This window comes from Python bivittatus, unplaced genomic scaffold (genome assembly GCF_059951505.1).
Source record: "Python bivittatus isolate LINGU-HERP-01145 unplaced genomic scaffold, Pbiv_v1 ctg000980_np1212, whole genome shotgun sequence".
Taxonomy (NCBI): Eukaryota; Metazoa; Chordata; class Lepidosauria; order Squamata; family Pythonidae; genus Python; species Python bivittatus.
Window position 1 is genome coordinate 45,236,502 of NW_028277125.1, and position 18,175 is coordinate 45,254,676.

The 18,175-nt window shown below is 36.9% G+C and overlaps 1 protein-coding gene across 16 annotated transcripts in view; it reads right to left on the minus strand.

Annotated features, from left to right (window-relative positions):
* The window catches only part of BTRC (beta-transducin repeat containing E3 ubiquitin protein ligase), a 178,330-nt gene that overhangs the window by 14,366 nt on the left and 145,789 nt on the right, over positions 1-18,175 (minus strand). For all 16 annotated transcript variants that reach the window (XM_007422077.4, XM_088132485.1, XM_088132488.1 and 13 more), the window contains 7 exons: positions 14,289-14,475; positions 9,876-9,972; positions 8,695-8,832; positions 8,040-8,158; positions 4,372-4,621; positions 3,954-4,072; positions 235-345 (listed from right to left, as the gene is read on the minus strand). In XM_007422077.4, coding sequence (XP_007422139.1) covers positions 235-345; positions 3,954-4,072; positions 4,372-4,621; positions 8,040-8,158; positions 8,695-8,832; positions 9,876-9,972; positions 14,289-14,475 — 1,021 coding nt within the window. The remainder of the gene's footprint in view (positions 1-234; positions 346-3,953; positions 4,073-4,371; positions 4,622-8,039; positions 8,159-8,694; positions 8,833-9,875; positions 9,973-14,288; positions 14,476-18,175) is intronic.

The window sequence follows — 18,175 nt, forward strand, 5'->3', positions numbered from 1 at the left end:
AACAGTTGTACAAAACCTGTAATATGATTTCTTCCCATTTTTTTAATCTACTAGCTGAATGGATCAAATTGTTTTCTTTTTTTGCAGTCCACAGTGCAGGCAGATTATTTTTTGATGAAGTGGTTTGATTTGTCAGAATAAGGTATATCTAAATTTCTAGTTTTCAGGATTTAAGTCAGTTTAGGATAAATGAATAAGATATTCATGAGATATATCTCATCATTAAGTTCTTACCCATCATAGGCTCCACTGACTATCCTCTTGCTATCAAAACGAATGCATCTCACCAGTTCTTCATGGCCTTCCAAGACCCGCAAACAGGCCCCACACTCAATGTCCCATAATCTGCCGGAACACAAGAGAAATAATCATCATATGTTTTAAAACTCTATAACTGAATTACAAATTGCAAACTGAACCTGCTTAATAAAAACTGAAGTGGGAGAACTTGAAATATATCTAAATTCTTATTTTGTATCCAGAAAATATCAATGTTCAATGCAAAAGCTGACTTCTTTCATTTCCAACAATTTCAGGAATAGCTGAGATGACCTTAAGTCACTATTTGACTTGCTATTATGATTAAATGAGGGACAATACATAATTGAATCCAGATAAATTGGCAATAGTGGCCCATGTGAACTTGAGATAAAATTTTCATATTAGATAATAGTATATTTTTGCTGGAAACTGAGTTTGTTATTGGAAAGAGACTGAGATGGGAGCATCCCTCTACAGTTACATCTAAAATGTCTGTTCTTGGATGAAACATGCTATTATCAACCTTGGTAAACTTTTAGGCTACTATCAAATTGCAATGCATGTGATGATCATTTTTTGAACTTCTTCACAAGTGTCTGCTAATGCAGCTATTAATTTATAAGTGAAATTGAAAGAAAGGAACATATTTGCAATGGCAGACTCATATTAAAGTGATCATTCTTCAGCTATAGTTATTATTAATCTGAGTATAGTGCACCTAATGCTTATAGTTCAGTATCCATTATAATACAACTAAAAGTTGACTTATTACTTATATGAATCTTGCATAACAAAATCTATAATTAGATAGTGCAAACCAGTTACTTAAAAGAGAATCCTGAATTTAAGGATTTGTAATTCAAGTCTGTAGGACTGTTGCCCTAGGGGAGCAGGTGTTATTATGCACTTTATGACCTATGGATAAAAAGACAGTTGTTACACATTTTATGATCCACAGAGCAAATGGCTATATAACTGAATGATCTAAAAGTGTCTCTTTCTGAAAGATAGTTCACTTTTACTTCATTTCTACTCTCTGAAAGTCCTCTGAAATGCAGCAATCAAAGTGCTTTTAGGTTTGTGCTGAGGACTTTTTTATTTCAATGTATTTGTGGGAATGTGAAGAAGGAAAAAGGATGAATAGAGGAAACCTAGATAAGTAGAGAGGTATTCAGGAGATTTTTCAAGCAGATGGAATTCACAGTTTTATCAGCTGACTCTATGGCAGAGTCTTCTTTTTACTTTAATATTCTCTCTCCCTATAAAATAGGTTTTAATGCTGTGGAAAAGTGATCAAAGTAATTTTTCTGAATGTAGGGTCATTCTTGCCAAAAATGCATATAAGAAGTTGAAATGGATATGATAAACAGTTATCATATCCACTTCAACTATTCCAAAGAAAACACTGTAAAGATAGTTTGTGACGCTAGCCAAATTTAGTGTAGTGACATAAATTTTAGCTGAGTGATTATGATTTTATTAGTAGCTCATGCTTGGCCCATTGCCCTGCTCATTCTAGCTAACTCTGAACAGGAACTGCAGCATTAAGTAACAGTGTCTAGCCATTCATTCCTCACATTTGGCCATGGTCACTGAATTCTAGAGAATTAAATTTCATTCTGCTTTTGAGAATTCAGTGTAGATTCTGTTAAAAGCCCTACAGTACACATAATCAAGAGTGAGGTGGTAATACAAAATACTGAAATTATACTCAAAAAGTTTACAATCCACATTCAAAAGACAAGAGAGGGATGGGAGAAACACTCTGCAAACAAATGTTTGAATATTAATTTTAAGAAGCATATAGGTCAACTATGCACTCAACCTGAATTCTGCTGAGATACAACTGCCAACTGCAGCAAAATTCCAGCACAAGATTTTTATTCCATGTAAGCAGAAAAATAATTGTATTCCTCTTTAAATTTATTACCATATTGACATTTATATTAGTTTATTTTACTGTATGTGGTACCCCTGGTTGCTTTTCAAAGCTCCACAATGTTTAACTGTTTCTTGGTGGGGTTACTACTGGTGTTTGTGTTTTCCAAATATTATACTTTTAGGTTTATCCTGTTTGATTCTTTTTCCTAAATAAAAATAAGGCAAAATCTACTCCTACACTTCCAAGATCATAGCATCAAACAAATCTATATCAAACCAGCTCTCTGACCTTAATTCCATAGAATTACACACAGTAGGAAAAGAATTGATACCCTAATTGGATTGAGCCCTGTTGACCTAATAAAAAGAGTTACCTTAACAATGTTTATAAACTTAATGAAGTTTACAGCTTTAGACTGCTAGTAGCAATTTTTTTAATTGACCTTAAGCATCAACTCAAAGCAAGCTTGAAATCATGTTATTCATGGCTGGTGTAGAAACTCTATGCCAACACACGAAGGCACTTTTGTCTAAGAAACGTAACAAGGATTGGGATACTGTCATTGGTGGAAAGAAGAACACCTAAAGGGAAGAACATTTTCCAATAAGACTACCACTATTTGCATCAAAAGAAAGATTGGGCTGGGGAAAAACCTGCGCCTGTAGAGAGACAGTTCACTTTTAAAAAACTAAGATAACTTTAGTTTTTACTAAATTAGTACTGTAAAGTGGATTATATAAGACGACGTTGCTTCCTACTTATTTACTTCCTTATTCACAATCACTTCCCAAGCAGTAGATTTTGCCTATCATTTGCCTTCCTGTCAAATCCCAACCAATCGTCATCATCTGAACAACATTTCAAAAATGCACTCTTTGTACTAATGCTTGGATTATTTCCAGTGAAGGCAGAGCAAGCGGACTCCCTGAGTCCAGGCCACCTGTTTTAAAAGGGGCCCAAAATGGGGAAAAAATAAGTTGATAAGTATCAGTTCGGTTTAAGAACAGTATTAAAAACCTCTTAGTGCAAATCCAACTTTTTAAGTAGTTAAACCAACTGTGAAGGAAAGCAATTTTCAAAACAGCCCACACAAACTCGTTCACACATGACATTTGGAGATAGTAGTCCATCTTTATGTTGGCTTTTAAGTCCCACAGAATACAAAGCAATCTAAATAGCAGTTGCACCTACAAAACTATTTTTTTAGAAACATAAATATAATTCAAAGCTATGTATCATAAATTATTTGATTAAGTTTGTTCATTGTTTATTTTGCAGTTTTGCATTATGAGGCAATCACAGAAGATTTTAACTTTTACTTCTTGTAATTCTAATGTTGTTATGGTCAAAATATTTCACATGCTTAATTTGGATTAGTGTGACCAAACCACTATGGCTTGTAAACAATGGGTTTTTCCCCTTTTGGGATGGGTTTGCACATCAACTAAGCCAAAAATAAAAAAATAAAAAATGAATGACATAAAAGTCTGATTCATACATAGCACTAAATAATTAAATGCAATCTCCAATGTAGCAAATGTACCAGACAAACAGAAAGAGAATACATATATTCCAAACAACTTATTATAAACAAATATGTGCAGCAGTCACCTAACGCTTCCATATTCCTCTAAAATAAGAAATGATGACTATAGAAAGGATCCAGCATGCACACACACAGAAGCTTTATTTCAAAGTAGCTTTCTGTTGGCAAAAGTTGTTATTTAGATATACCACTGCTATCTGCATGTCTGTCTGCCTTGACCCAAAGAGAGGCAGCACTAGTCAATGCTAATCTTATACTTCATACCTAATTGTATTATCAGATGAACCACTGACAACTAATCTATCTCTATACTGTAGGCATGCAATGCCTCGCTTGTGGCCATTTAAGGTACGCACGAACTCACAGGTACTCGTGTTCCATACCTGTAAAAGACACAAAAAGAAAAACGATTATTTTGGAAATATTATATATACAACAGGTATTTGTATGAGAAAGCCTTATATTGTTAATAGAATCAGAGTGATGAAATGGTTAGAGTGCTGGATTAGGATTAAGGACACCCTGTATCAAATTATGACTTAATTTATGGAGTGACTTTAGGACAGTTACACATTCTTCCAAGTCTTACCTATTCACTATATTCCTTAAAGGTAGAATATTAATGAAAAAAATATAATAAATAAATACATATTCAAAATCATACTGATTTCAAGGTTTGCACCTTTATAGTTCTATCCCCTGATGCTGACACAATGTATTTGTCATCAAAGTCTACCACGTTGACGGCTGCTCTGTGTCCAACCAGAACCCTTCGCAGAGTAATGTCTGTTGGGGAGGCCATGTCCCAAACAGCAATGGAACGATCTTTAGAACATGTTACCATCATGCCATTATTAAAGCGCAGGTGCAGTACCGCTTCACAATGATGGATCAGTGTGTTGAGCATCTCACCCGTATTTACATCCCACACTCTGGAATTCATGACAAAAGAGAAGATGGAAAAAAGAAGATAATGAGCTTCCTATAGTAATTATAAGCTTCCTATCATTACATGAAGCATCACAAATCTCTTGAAAAATGTGATAAATGTCAGGCTATAAGCTTACTTTGAGAGGAATGGTTTAAGTAGCACATGTGAGATGAAAAAAACCCTGTACCAATAAAAGGACAATCTTCCTCTGAGTAATTTTGTAAAACAGGACATTCTTATATCCATTTTAAAAATATATAATAAAAACATTTCTTAACTAAATGGTTTGATATATAGTGTTCCAAGAACTCCAATCTTTGGAATAGATGGTGAATTTCTGTGCTTGTGGGAATTATGCAGTGTCCGAATGCTTCTCTAAAAGTTTCTTCCAGAGCTTCTTCCAGAGCATATAGTCTAGGGGGTCCTCTTGGACTCACAACTCCTACTCAAAGAGCAGGTGGCAGCTGTGGCTAGGAGGGCCTTTGCTCAACTTTGTGTTGTGTGCCAGTTGCGCCCCTTCCTGGATTGGGAAGCCCTTCTCTCAGTCACTCATGCCCTGGTCATCTCCCGCATGGACTACTGCAATACGCTCTACATGGGAGTACCCTTGAAAAGTAACTGGAAGCTGCAGCTGGCACAGAATGTGGAGGCACAGGAAGTTTTGGGCGCCCCTAGGGTCGTGCATATAACACCTCAGCTGCATGAGCTGCACTGAGTGCCAGTTTGCTTCTGGGTCCAATTCAAGGTGTTGCTTATTATCTTTAAAGCCCTTCATGTCATGAGCCCAGGTTATCTGAGGAACTGCCTTGTCCCGGTTACTTCAGCCTATCCCACCTGGTCCAGCAGGAAGGGCACGCTGTGGACCCCATCGGCTAGAGAATTTTGGCTGGCAGGGTCTAGGAGGAGAGCCTTTTCTGCTGTTGACTCCACTCTGTGGAATATTGTGCCGCCCGAGGTGAGATTGGCCCCCACTCTTTTGGCCTTCTGGAAGAGTGTTAAGACCTTGCTCTGCTGACTAACGTGGGATCCAATGGAGTTCCCAACACTGGGGGTGTTTAGTGCCTTGAGGATGCTGTTTTTTTAACTTTGTTGTCCTTTTAACTTTGTTTTGTGTTTTTAACTGTTTTTATGCTTTTTATGAGTGAGCCACCTAGAGTCACTTGTATAGTGAAAGGGGTGGCAATATAAATTTGATTTATAAATAAATAAATAAATGAAAATATGCATGGCTAAATCTGAAACCTAGGATTTAAGCTTCTCATTTTCTAGTTTATTTTAATAAAAGCATGTGACAACTGTTTTCCACCTTTATTAATACCGCCTGTCTTTTCTGTTTCAGAGTGACGTTTGACTTGAAGAGCAAATTCAACCACCATTTGAGCATAGGAACTGTACAGTACTCACAATCATAAGCTGAGTAGTCTCACAATTCAAACTTCGCTTTAGACATGGACTCACTAGAAGGTTGCAAAAAACTCTTCTCTTAGCCATATTCCTCCCCCTCATGCCTCTCATCATCTACAACATGGGGCTAACACTATTGTGAGATGAAGCACACATGACTATTTTTACAAACACATGAAACATCTTAGATCAGTGATGGCAAACCTATGACACACCATGATGTTTTGGGTGACACGCCAGCATTCACCAGCACCTGACAACAACTATTCTCCCTGTTTGAGTTACCAAAGAAACTTTGTTTTATTTGTATTTCATTTTTGTAATTATTTGATGTTTCTTTATATAATACATAGCACCACACATGATTGGATTGTAATTTTTTTAAGTAAATGAATATGTAAAGAATTGTTTCTCTTTTGTTTGGGGGGGGGGTGTGACACACCAGTAGTGTCAAGTTAGGCATTTTCCTAATTTTTGACACACTGAGCCCAAAAGGTTCACCATCACTGTCTTAGATCCACCCATGCATGCCAATTCCACGCTCTGATTAAACCCAAGTGCAGGTAGTCCTTGACTTATGACAGCAATTGGGACTGGAATTTCTGTCGCTAAGCAATGTGGTCGTAAAGCACAACTGTATCGCTTAGTAATGATAATCCCTGCAGTCCCTGTAGCTATCATTAACCAAATCCCACTGTTGTTAGGTGAGGCAACTTCCTGCTGGCTTCCCACAACCAAGTCAGTGGGGAAGCCAGCAGGAAGTTGCATGTCCCAGGCAGGCAGGTAAGTGGCTGTTGCCGGGTGGGAGAGGGTGCGAGGGTGTGAGTAGCAAGGCTTGGGCAGGGTGTGCGGGAGGGGCAGCCACAGTTGGGGAGGGTGCGCAGGGGTACACGAATAGCCAGCTTGGCATGAGTACAGAGGGGCTAGGAGAGGGTGCGCAGGTGGGGGAGACTTACCACAGCTACTTGTCACCTTTCCTGCCAGCTTCCCCACTGACTTTCTGGGGAAGCTGGCGGGGAAGGTCGCAAATGGTGATCATGAGGTGCTGCAACTGGTCATAAGTGCAAGCCAGTTGCCAAGCACCCAGATCACAATCAAGTGACCATGGGGATGCTGGGATGGCTGGAACTCTGAGGACCGGTCATAACTACCATTTGTTCAGCGCTGTCATAACTTTGAATGGTCACTGAAAGAATGGTTGTAAGTTGAGGGCTACCTGTAAGATTACCACAATGTATTATAAATGAGAATGCCTATGTACAATGTTTGGAAACATTAACCTAACCCATTGAGTTATTAAGTAGAGCTCACAGGTAAGATCATATTACACAAGTACTTCAAGAGTTCCTCTGGGAACCAGCTTTCTAATGATAACCAATAATGCTTGTCTTAAAGCTCCAAGTGGCTTCAGATTTGGGTTTTTTACAGACTGCCTGTTCTTTTATGGAGGCCTACTGGGTGTGCTTCTATTTTTGGAGGTCAGGAACTACTGGGGACAACATTTTCTCTGTATTAGTGTCCAGAAGACAGAACACATCTCCAACCAAGTTTTATTCACAATGTACCTATTCTGATCATTTTTAAGCATCAATTACAATCTTTCTGCACACCAAAGTTTTTAGTGACACCGAGCTGGTGGAACCAATATAATAAGTAGTTAAATGTTGGGGTTGAACTAGGGAGACTCAGGTTCAAGGCCCTACTTGACCATGGAGTTCACTGGATGACTTGGACCACTCACCCTCTCAGCCCAATGTACCTCAAGAGGCTGCTGTCATGGGGATAAATTTGGAGGCAAATACTAGGTAAGCTGCCTTAAGTAAAGATGGGATAGAAATGCAAATACTAATACTAATAATTCCTTTAACCTCTTTTGTCTGTTTGTTGGCAGCTGGCTATATTAACAAGCTATTTTAAAAATATTCACTCTAACTAATCACAGTGTAGGCTGTCATGGTGGTCTATATTTGTCAGAAAAAGAGAACAAATACATTTTTTAATGAATAGTTAGCTACCTGACAGTGGAATCTGATGATCCAGTGATGATTACTCGCTCATCATACTGGAGACAAAGGACTGACCCAGTGTGTCCAGTCAGAATCCTCTTGCATTCTAAGGTATTTTTGTCCCAGATCTAGGAAGACAAGGGAACACTAAGATTTTATCACAAAGTAACAGACTGTACTGCTATATCGTCTCTTCTGTTTCCTACAACACAGCATTTTCTTTACTAAGGCAAACAGAACTTCTTTAAGTAGCACACAACGCACTTTGTATTCCACAGGCACTTTGGAGCAATATAAACTATCCTTAATATCTCTGTTTTTAATATGAACATCGTATTTACTCTTCTCATTAGGGAACAGAAAGACTTTAATTACTGAAGGTCCAATAATATGGTTAGCCATGAATATAGCACAAGAAAATGAAGCTGATATTACAGATGTATCCTCCTTATTTGAAACTGATAAAAGAAAATCAATACATTTTTAAGTCAAACTCAGCTGAGGTGGGGTGTGGAAAAGCAGCTAGTTTTTCCCACGCATTTCCTCTTCCAAATGAAGTTACATTTCACATTCTTTTGAAGAATGGCTTCATTCCGTTATTATGTTGGCATTCTCTTGCAGAATAGATTTTGTGTTCCATTGTTGCACACTGGGGAACTCTCACCTTGATAGTATTGTCTCGTAGACCACTCACTATCTTCTGATCATCATACTGTAAACAATAAACACCTTTGCTAGTTTCACTCCTGCAGTGGATTCTTTGTAAGCTGTGCCTTCCACACCGCCAGTTTGATTCTATCGTCTGGGGAAGAGGGAAAAACAATTTTAAAGTGTGGAACAAATATAGAAATTTTGCACTGCTACACTCATGGGACAACAGAAGCAGCTCTAATGCTGAACCCGTTTATCATTAGATACTCCCAAATGTGCTGGGAGAAAAAAAGGACAGTCTTGTTTCCTCTCCCAACCTTCAGCTTCCCACAATATTTTAAATCCTTCTAAGATTCCATTGTTGTTTCTAAAAATCAAAAGCATTAGCTATCCAGGATATAGTAATGTAGGGTATGCATGGAAAATTGACTTTTGTGTTCCTTTAAGATCCATGTCTTTTCTCAATAGCTGTAGACTAAAAAAGGCAGGATATAAATGTAATAAGTTTGACAGTTTCTATTATTTTTTCCACATTTTATTTACAGTAAGCATGGAAGAATGATTAAAATATATAGCATTTATGTAATTTTATTCAAAATTATAAGGCTGGTCTGGTTTATATTTTTCATTTTCACTCAAATTCTAAATTAACTTCTTAATACTTAAGTAGGAGTTTGGAACGAGGGCTCTTCTTGGCCTTTGAGTTGTATGTTGGGACCCCACTACAAAAAGTGGACCAAGCTGGGGCAAATTAATTAATAATACTATTACTATGATTATCTCTCATGTCTTTAATAATTTCCCATACTGACATAATAAAAATACAAATTTGAAACATTTAAAGAGGCTTTGGGAGTTGTACCCAAGGTTTTGAGGGGCCACAGACAGTGTATCTCTGCACCAAAGTATCTGAACACCCTGCAATGAACAGAGAAACCAATTACAAATTAATCTAGTCTGTAAGTGAATAAGTGATTCAAAGGCTAATCAGTGCATGTTTATCTGAAGTAGTTATATGATTTTAGCAAAAAGGTATAGACTATTTATTCCTTTTTAACTCTATGCAAAAGCTGTAGAATATCACATTTGGCTGGATGTAGGAAAGTCATATATGAAGCATTCCAAATGAGTTCAACTTCATCCCACCCCAACCCACTCCACTATTTTCCTTCATGTGTTTTCTCTGGCTCTTACCTCTATATCTTGTATAATTTTGGGATAAAGTGCTCTGTAGAATGAGTTGGGTGGTATTATCCCATCAAGTGGTTTGTTTTTAAAAATATATTGTCCCCTTAAAGAAACAAAGAAATGAAGTATTATTAATTTTAGTTGTCTAGTATAGGTTACTTTGTACAAGGATGCTTAAGAGACCTCAAACATTCCAACTGCTTGGTAAAGAGAAAATCCATTATAAAAAAATTAGGAGAGATGGTTTATTCTCCCCTTTAATAATGCCTTTTGAAATGGAGCAATTTCACTGAAAGTTACTTAAGCACATGTATAATTTAGCACTGTCAAAATGCATCTAAACAAAGTTGCACATTTTTCTCATGTTATGGGAATGAAATGATTATGAATGAAAAAAATAATAATAAAGAAACTGCTGGAAAAATGCCTACAGGTGTCACTTCATCTTTTTTGATAAGGAACACATCTTTGCTAACTGTCATTGAACAACAGGGGGCAATAATTTGTTTCAGTGTTAAAACTAGTGTTTTATGTCATAAATGCTTTAGGAGAAAGTTTCAAAACTTTCTTTCCACAGAGTTTCTGATTCTGTTTTCAAGAAAACTGGTGAAATGGTTTCTTCCAAAGGTTAAATTCAGTGAAATGCAATGTGTGGGTGAAGGACACATATAACATCTCAGCCCTTTCCTTTCAGACCAGCCTCAAGACTGTACCACTGAAACCGAGGAACCAAATCTCATGCTACGGCAACAAATGTTTCCTATTTTTTACAAATAAGCAGTAAAATGGATGTATTAAGCTTCTAATAGAATGTGCACATCTATTTTAGTAGACAACATTAAAGAAAATATTCAAACCCTCAAAAATGTGAAAAAGAGCCAAAAAAAAGAGCCCCCCCCCCCAAAAAAACCCCTATGTCTTGTAATCTGCTGCTAGAGAGGAATAATATGCTTTTTTTTTTTCATCTGCAACTCACTGAGAAACACTCTTTTGCAATTTTAGACTGGCTTTAAAAATTACTTAGGTTGCCTCTATTATATAGGGACATTTAGGTAAGAGATCCTAAAATGAGAATGACATCTCATTTGGTGAGCAGAATATTCTTTACAGTACAATTGCTTTGAGACTAAGCCTGATAGTAAAAATTATCAGTCAATTCACAGTATTAAAAATACATTTTACTGGTTCTTCTAACTACTGGTAAACAGCACGGCTTCTTCCTCAAACTAATCTGGTTTTGGAATGTAGGTGTTTTAAAGAACAATGGGATCAAATTTCTCCAGTGGTATCGTTTTTAAAATATTCTCATTTTAAAATTAAGGGACCACCCAGTACTGTGCAGAAACAAAGAACTCCACAACTGACATGTTTATGTCCTTGTAAAACAGAGATGGGCACAAATCCATGAGTACAATCCTAGCATCTGATGTATGACATCTAACCTAAATCTCTGCTCTCCTTTTCACTGCTGTCTTGTAATAATTCTCAGACCAGTTTATACCTATGTATCCCTCCCTTGCTATACACCTTGAAACTGTATTAAGAAGCCTCTTCATACATGAGATAGTCTGAAACATGCAAGGTACACTATCTAAAAAATTACAGGAGTCATAAGAATCTGGATAAAACAACCATTCAAAACTTTTAATCCTCAATTTCCCAAAATACATTTTGTAGAATCACAAGGCCTTTACTGCTGTGAAGAACATTAGGAAACAGAAATGCTGGAATTTCCTGAAAATATATTAGTAAATAAAACATTCAGCTAGGTTACAAAATGATTTATCACCAACATAGTTTCTACATATCACATTGGATATATGGTATTTTGCATCATGGGCTTTTGACAGCTTATTACTATTTTACATTTTCATGCGGGGAAGTGGAAACTACAGCAGATATGCTACTTGATTATTCCTTTGCAGCTATAATGAATCAGTTTTGTTAAATCTACTAACCACTGATAAAAAAATTAAAAAAAGAATAAGGGAAAAAACACATGTGGTTTAAAAAAATCATATAACAGCAACTGTGGACTTTGTAGGTAGCTTTGGGGGGGGGGCAATTTACTGAGAAATTAAACAGAATGAAATAATATGTGACACAGGGGCACTGACCCTGATCAGATTTCAAGCTGTCTGCATTTCTCTAGCAAAGCATCACATTTTTCAAACCTCCATTCGTTGTGTGTGTACAGCTCAGCAATCTCCTAAAAATATTTGCTTTGTTATATAGTAGCAAGTATACCTCTTGCCTTAATAGTTATTTCTTCTCCTAAGGAGAATCAAAGAGAGGACAGATAGTGATACAGTTTAGGTATATATTATTAAGTAATTCATAACCCAGTTTCTAAGGCTAGAGAAATAATGATTTTTTTCTCTCATGCTGGGAACTGAACTTTAAGAAATAAATTTCTAATATTATCCTAAAGATGATAGAACCAAAGGATACCTGTTATTGCTTATACATTTCACTGCTCGATGTGTTATCTACATGCTATCAAGATCTCCACAGATGGAATTTGATTTATTTCTTAAACTAAACCACATTTGCCTATATTAAGTTCTGAAGATGAAGATGCTGGTGATTGTCTGTCTGCCTTTAAAAGTACCATGTAAAAAAGCAACCTGGGTATAATTGCTAATAATATTAGATACAGAGCTGCATTTTAGAAAACCTAAGAACATTTTACAAGGATTATTTGTTTTCCTAATCTATTGAACTTCAACATATTAATGGTATCAAGGCTTTTAATAGAATTTGCACTTGCAAATTTGTGGCATTATTATTATTGTTTAAATAAATAGAAGCTAAAATGCCTTAGCTATCACTTTGTCTTGTTTATGAAATATTTATATCCAAATCTCTCACAGAAAACTATGGAGGCCCAATGAATAGAAAATTATGTGCTAAGGGCGTTATCCCAGGAGGGAAGCATCTAATAAAATGTTAATAGTAGAACATCAGACTTGGTCCAGCATATGAGACAAATGATGTAAACTATCTGAATTTCAGATGATAATGCTTAGTGGTCAGTATTCCAGGTTTTATGAGCAAAGATTACACATATCTCCAAATGCAAAGGTCTGCTGAGAAAAAGAACTGATATCCTATTCATAACATAAATAACATCTATTTCTGATTTCTAGAAAGTTGTTTACTCATTATATAATTATTGGATTTTGACTACTCTTTAGGCAAGTGTCACAGACTAGTCTTAGTTATGGGAAGGAAGAATACTATACCTGACTGATTTTAATATATACACATCCCACCACTCAAATCCCTAAAAGGTGCTACATCTATTTGTTACACTGGTTTGAAATGGTATAATTTGAGAATTGTAAAGTGTAATAGGCTCAGTTAAATCCTGTGGTGCATTCTTTGCCTTTCTGCCTCTAGGCTAGCAGATGAAATATTTCTGGACAAAAGTGCTAGTTGAGAAGAAAAAGGTGCAGTTAAAAAAAAAAGATGAGCTCTCAGGAGTTTTGACAGAATGGTACATCTCTGACATTAGACAAGTCTGATAAAAGGTTCTCCATGCTACCAATGTGGCCATCCACTCTCAGTGCTGGATCCAGAAAGACATCCAGAATACAAACTTGATCCTTAAAGGGGAGTGAAACCCTATCCAGAAGAAGCATGCCTTAAATTCCTGCAGCTTCTGGATTTTAAGTGGATATAAAGGGCCAATTAAATTTCTGTGTGAAGAGAAAAGGTTTTCCCACCAAATGTTTGAGATCTGGTTTGGAGAGAAAATGAAGCAGCAGCAGCAGCAGCAGCTGAGAGAATGACCACCAGGAAACTTAGGACCAATAACTAGAAAATAATGGGCACAGAGATGACAGAGCCATCTGAAAAGAAAAGCACTAAAATTACCGCTTATATCAGAAGGAAGCAGCACAGCTGGGGACAGCTGAAATCCCACCATTGCAATGCTAGATCAGTATTGTTAAGGGACACCAAGATGAACCTCTTATAAGGCAACAGGGTGGTAATCCCTGTTGCTTGTGAAGAAGTGCTTTTGTTTTACCAGAATCCTACATTAATCCTAACTGCCTGCCTTTACTCGGTGACCATAATAAGAGCATTTTTGGAGAGGGGTGGGGGAGTAAGAGAAGAAAGAGAGGCCTGACAAATATTCATGTTGGTAATCTTCTAAGAAAACCTACTGCCTAAAGTGAGCAGCTAAATTATTGGACCCTGCCTCCTGATCAAGGTGATGTGCCTGCTGCCAGAGGCTTCTGGAATGACTTCTGAAATCAAAAGGGAATATATATTCTCAGAGAATAGTCACAGAAAAAATAAGAAATATATGGCAGAAGTTAAAGGGCATTCTCCAATTTTCAGATAAAATGAATGATCAGACTATCACTGGCATCTACTTCTACTGAGCAGATGTATATTTGATGCTCTCACCATCCTCTCCGCTCCGCCAAACCCCTCCACAATGAGTCAGTACGGACCATCCTCTCAATCAGTTTCTTCCACAGCATACCATCAGATGTCACCCGGTACCACTCCTTGCACACCAGCTCAACGGAACACAAAGATTTGGCATCCAAATATGACAGAATATTCTCAGCAATGTGATCCAGGCCTCGAGCTGGAAGAAAAGTAAAGGCAGTTAGTGTTCACTGGGGAGCTCACTAGGAGACCACAAGAGTTACAAACACATTGTCATCCTCATCATTGCTCATTCCATTTCTTGTATTAAGAACTGGAATGTCTGGGTAGAGTACAGTTAAGTTCAGGAATGAGTAGCTTCCTTTGGGTAGGAAACAGCAAAGCATTTAAGATGATAAAGAATTCAAGAAGTCATTCCAATCTATTTCTATTGGTTTTAGCACTAGAGGGATGTTCTATGGAAGACTTTTCTCACTTGATGCATTCTGCAAAATCTTGCTATATTAGGACCATTTCTCATTTTGCTACTGCAGCTGTTCTTGTATTCCAACAGCTCAAATGCTGCTTTTTGCTAAATTCAAAGCCTTTCAATGCAATGAAGAATATATGTTCCTAATATGAACCCTAAAAGAAGCAGTACCTGGTAAGAAGAGTGGTGAGACTGCCTGTAAAAAGTTGATATCTGTCTATCTGTCTGTCATTTATTTTGTCGGGTTAAAACAGAAAACAACATAGACACTAGAACATTGCCAGTTGCAAATATTTTGCAGAAATTAGAACAATTTGAGAATGCATCACATATTGCTAATGTTATACCGAAGAAAACTTAAGTAGACTACAACCACAATCTAATCATGTAATGTGATATGGTATTCATTTAGAAACTCTTCAGTTAGATATGGTTTTTTATTAACTCACTGTCTTGCACATACTTTAACATATAGAGGACTCAGAAGAATGAAGAAAATTTGCAATTATTCACTTTAAAAACCTCACTTAACTCTTTGGCACTACAAGAACAGCCAAGTGGGTATTCAGGAGAATTTGGGGGGTGGGGGGCGTGAATCTCAGTCAGCTAAATTTGGATGCATTCGGTCATTAACAAACTGTTAATGACAAACTGTTAAAAACTGTTTTAGAATGAGCAAAAGGAAAGTTAATCTAGATTATAAAACATGTATATTAAATCCTCAGCATACTTTTTAAACAATTTCTAATAGAGGCCCATAGTGTTCAAAATATTATTGTGGAATTTCTCTCTCTCTCTCCCTCCCTCCCTCCCTCTCCCTCTGGCATCATATAGAGGCTTTATGAAAGCATTTTTATAGTTATTCTGCTTCATATTCAACTATAATGGAAGGAAGCAGGTTGAAGTGCAAAAGATAAGAGAACAATGTTGCATCAACTAACAGAGGAAAGTAACTTTCTGGAGTTCTTGGAAAATGTCATCATATGGAAGTCAAAGTAACAGAGGTAACAAAGAAAAGAAAATAGGTGAATCAATTTTAAGACCTACACAATAGATTCTCACATAAAAATGTGTAAAAAAGTGGTTGCAGGAACACAGAATTTCAGTTTCTGCCTTATAAAGTCAGATCACTGGTACTTCAAGATCAGAATTACCAGCACTAAACTATCTAATAATGACTAAGATTTCAGTTAATTGATTTATTTTGTTCATTCTGGAGATACTATAGCTAGAATGTACAACTTCTTTATATGCAAAGAATATTTATTTATTTAGGAGATTTATGTGGCAATCCACCTTACAAACATAACCCTGGGTGGCTAACAACAATCCACAAAAATGTAATAAAACCTCTATCCACAAAATATAGAAACGTAATTAAAATAATCATAACACCATAAGCAAGACACCATATAATAGATGCATACATAACACGTAGCTCAGTTAGCATCTTGGCCCAATCCCTGGGAGAACAGTCAGGTTTTCACAGCCTTCCAGAAGTCCCTCTGGATTTCAAGAGGGAGGCTGTTCCATAGGCAGGCATCATGACAGGCATGTTTTCTAGGTCCCACCAGATATATTGTTTGATGAAGGGAACCTGGAGCATACTTGCCCTATTGGATTTGGTGGGAAGGACAGAATCCCTCAGAGAGAGGTGGTCCTGCAAGTAACCTGGTGCTGTGTCATGTAGAGTTTTAAATGTGATAACCAGCATCTTGAATTGCACCTGGAAGCAAACTGGGAGTCAGTGCAGCTCACATAACAGCAATGTGCTCAAAACAGTGTGCGTTGCTGCATTCTGGACCAGTTGAAGCTTCTAAGTGTTATGCAAGGGTGGGCCTATGTATAGTGCACTGCAGTAATCCAAGTGGGAAATTACTAAGGAATGAGTGACCATGTTCTATCACAGTTCTATCACAAGCCATTGTCCCTTTCACATGCAATGAAAAATACTGAAACTTGGGGATATTATGGTTGCCTGATCTATGGCTGATCTATGGCCTGATCTATGGTGTTCCAAATGTAGTTGAACCACAGCTCCCAGGAGTCCCAGCAAACATTGCCAGTAGTGCTCCCATATTGGGAGAGATATTCAGTAAAACAAAAAGGAACATCCCTTGTGAAGCCACGATATATAAATTATATCAACTTCATCTATGGAAACATGGAACTGACAAAAACAAGGCCTAAATACAAGTTGAGTATAACCTAATAGAATTAAGAGAATAGGGTAGGATATCTCAAACTGGGGATATGCTATCATCAATACTTTGGAGGAAGTCATCTATGAGACTTGGGGCAATTCATAGTTTCTCAATGCATCTACTGAACATTCCAAATTAGATCAAATGTTTCATTTCCACTCTTCTTACAACTGACCTAGAGACCGAGACTCATTTATTAACAGCAATGGTTGAGCATGTAAGCAACAAGAATGTTGTGGGATCCCCAAGATCATATGCCTATACTTAAGCAGACAGATACATAAAAAGGCTTCTGTCAGATGATTCTTATCAGGATTAAGCAGGATACCATGTACCAAGTCTTTCCCGTTCAGGACAGACAAACACAAAATCTCAGTAATAACCTTCTCAAGCATCAGAGTAATTTTTATTCCTTTTTGCCATGGTCTCCAGCAAATTCATTAAGTGCAAATTGGGGAAGAGGGAAAGTAACATTTAAACGATAATTCCTTCAACCTTCACACTCCAAGATGTAAGGAAAACTATTCTTAATTGGAAGGATAATCCAAAGGCAATTAATCAAACAACACAGCACTCCTTGGTAAGCAACAGATTATTGTTCTTAAAAGAAAAACACTTGAAAGAAATACTTTAATTAAATTAAGTATAGGTTATATCTTTTTAACAGAAAGAGCTCTTGAACAGCATGTTTCCAACATAAATTGCAATGTTAATAATTTAGAATTTGATCACACTATGTTAAGGCTAAAGGGCATCAGGCAAGTAAAAGGAAAACTAAAACAGTTACACTGCAGTATGAAGAAGGCAACAAGGTTCATACCACGATAATTGCTATCTGCTAAACAGTATCATCCTTCTGCATTACAGTTGTGGATGGAAAGTGTCAATCTGTAGATGGTAAGGATTACTTCTGCTTCAGTTAACAGAGATTAAGATCAAGTTTATTATGTCTGTATGTATTTATGTATGTATACAAAGGAATGTGCCCATATGTTAACTGAAAGACAACAGAACAACTGCCACAGGCTCATCAAAGAAAAACTCTAGTGGAGCATAAATGTTATGACAAGTAAGATGATCCAAAATAACAATGCTTTTCTGGAATTTTATATATAGAATGTCCTGCTAGAAAGGAATGCTGTTTGAGTAATATGAGGAGTAAAGAAAGCAACAATGTGCTGTCCGTGAATACTTTTCTAAAGCCCGCCAAGCTTGTGCTTTCACCA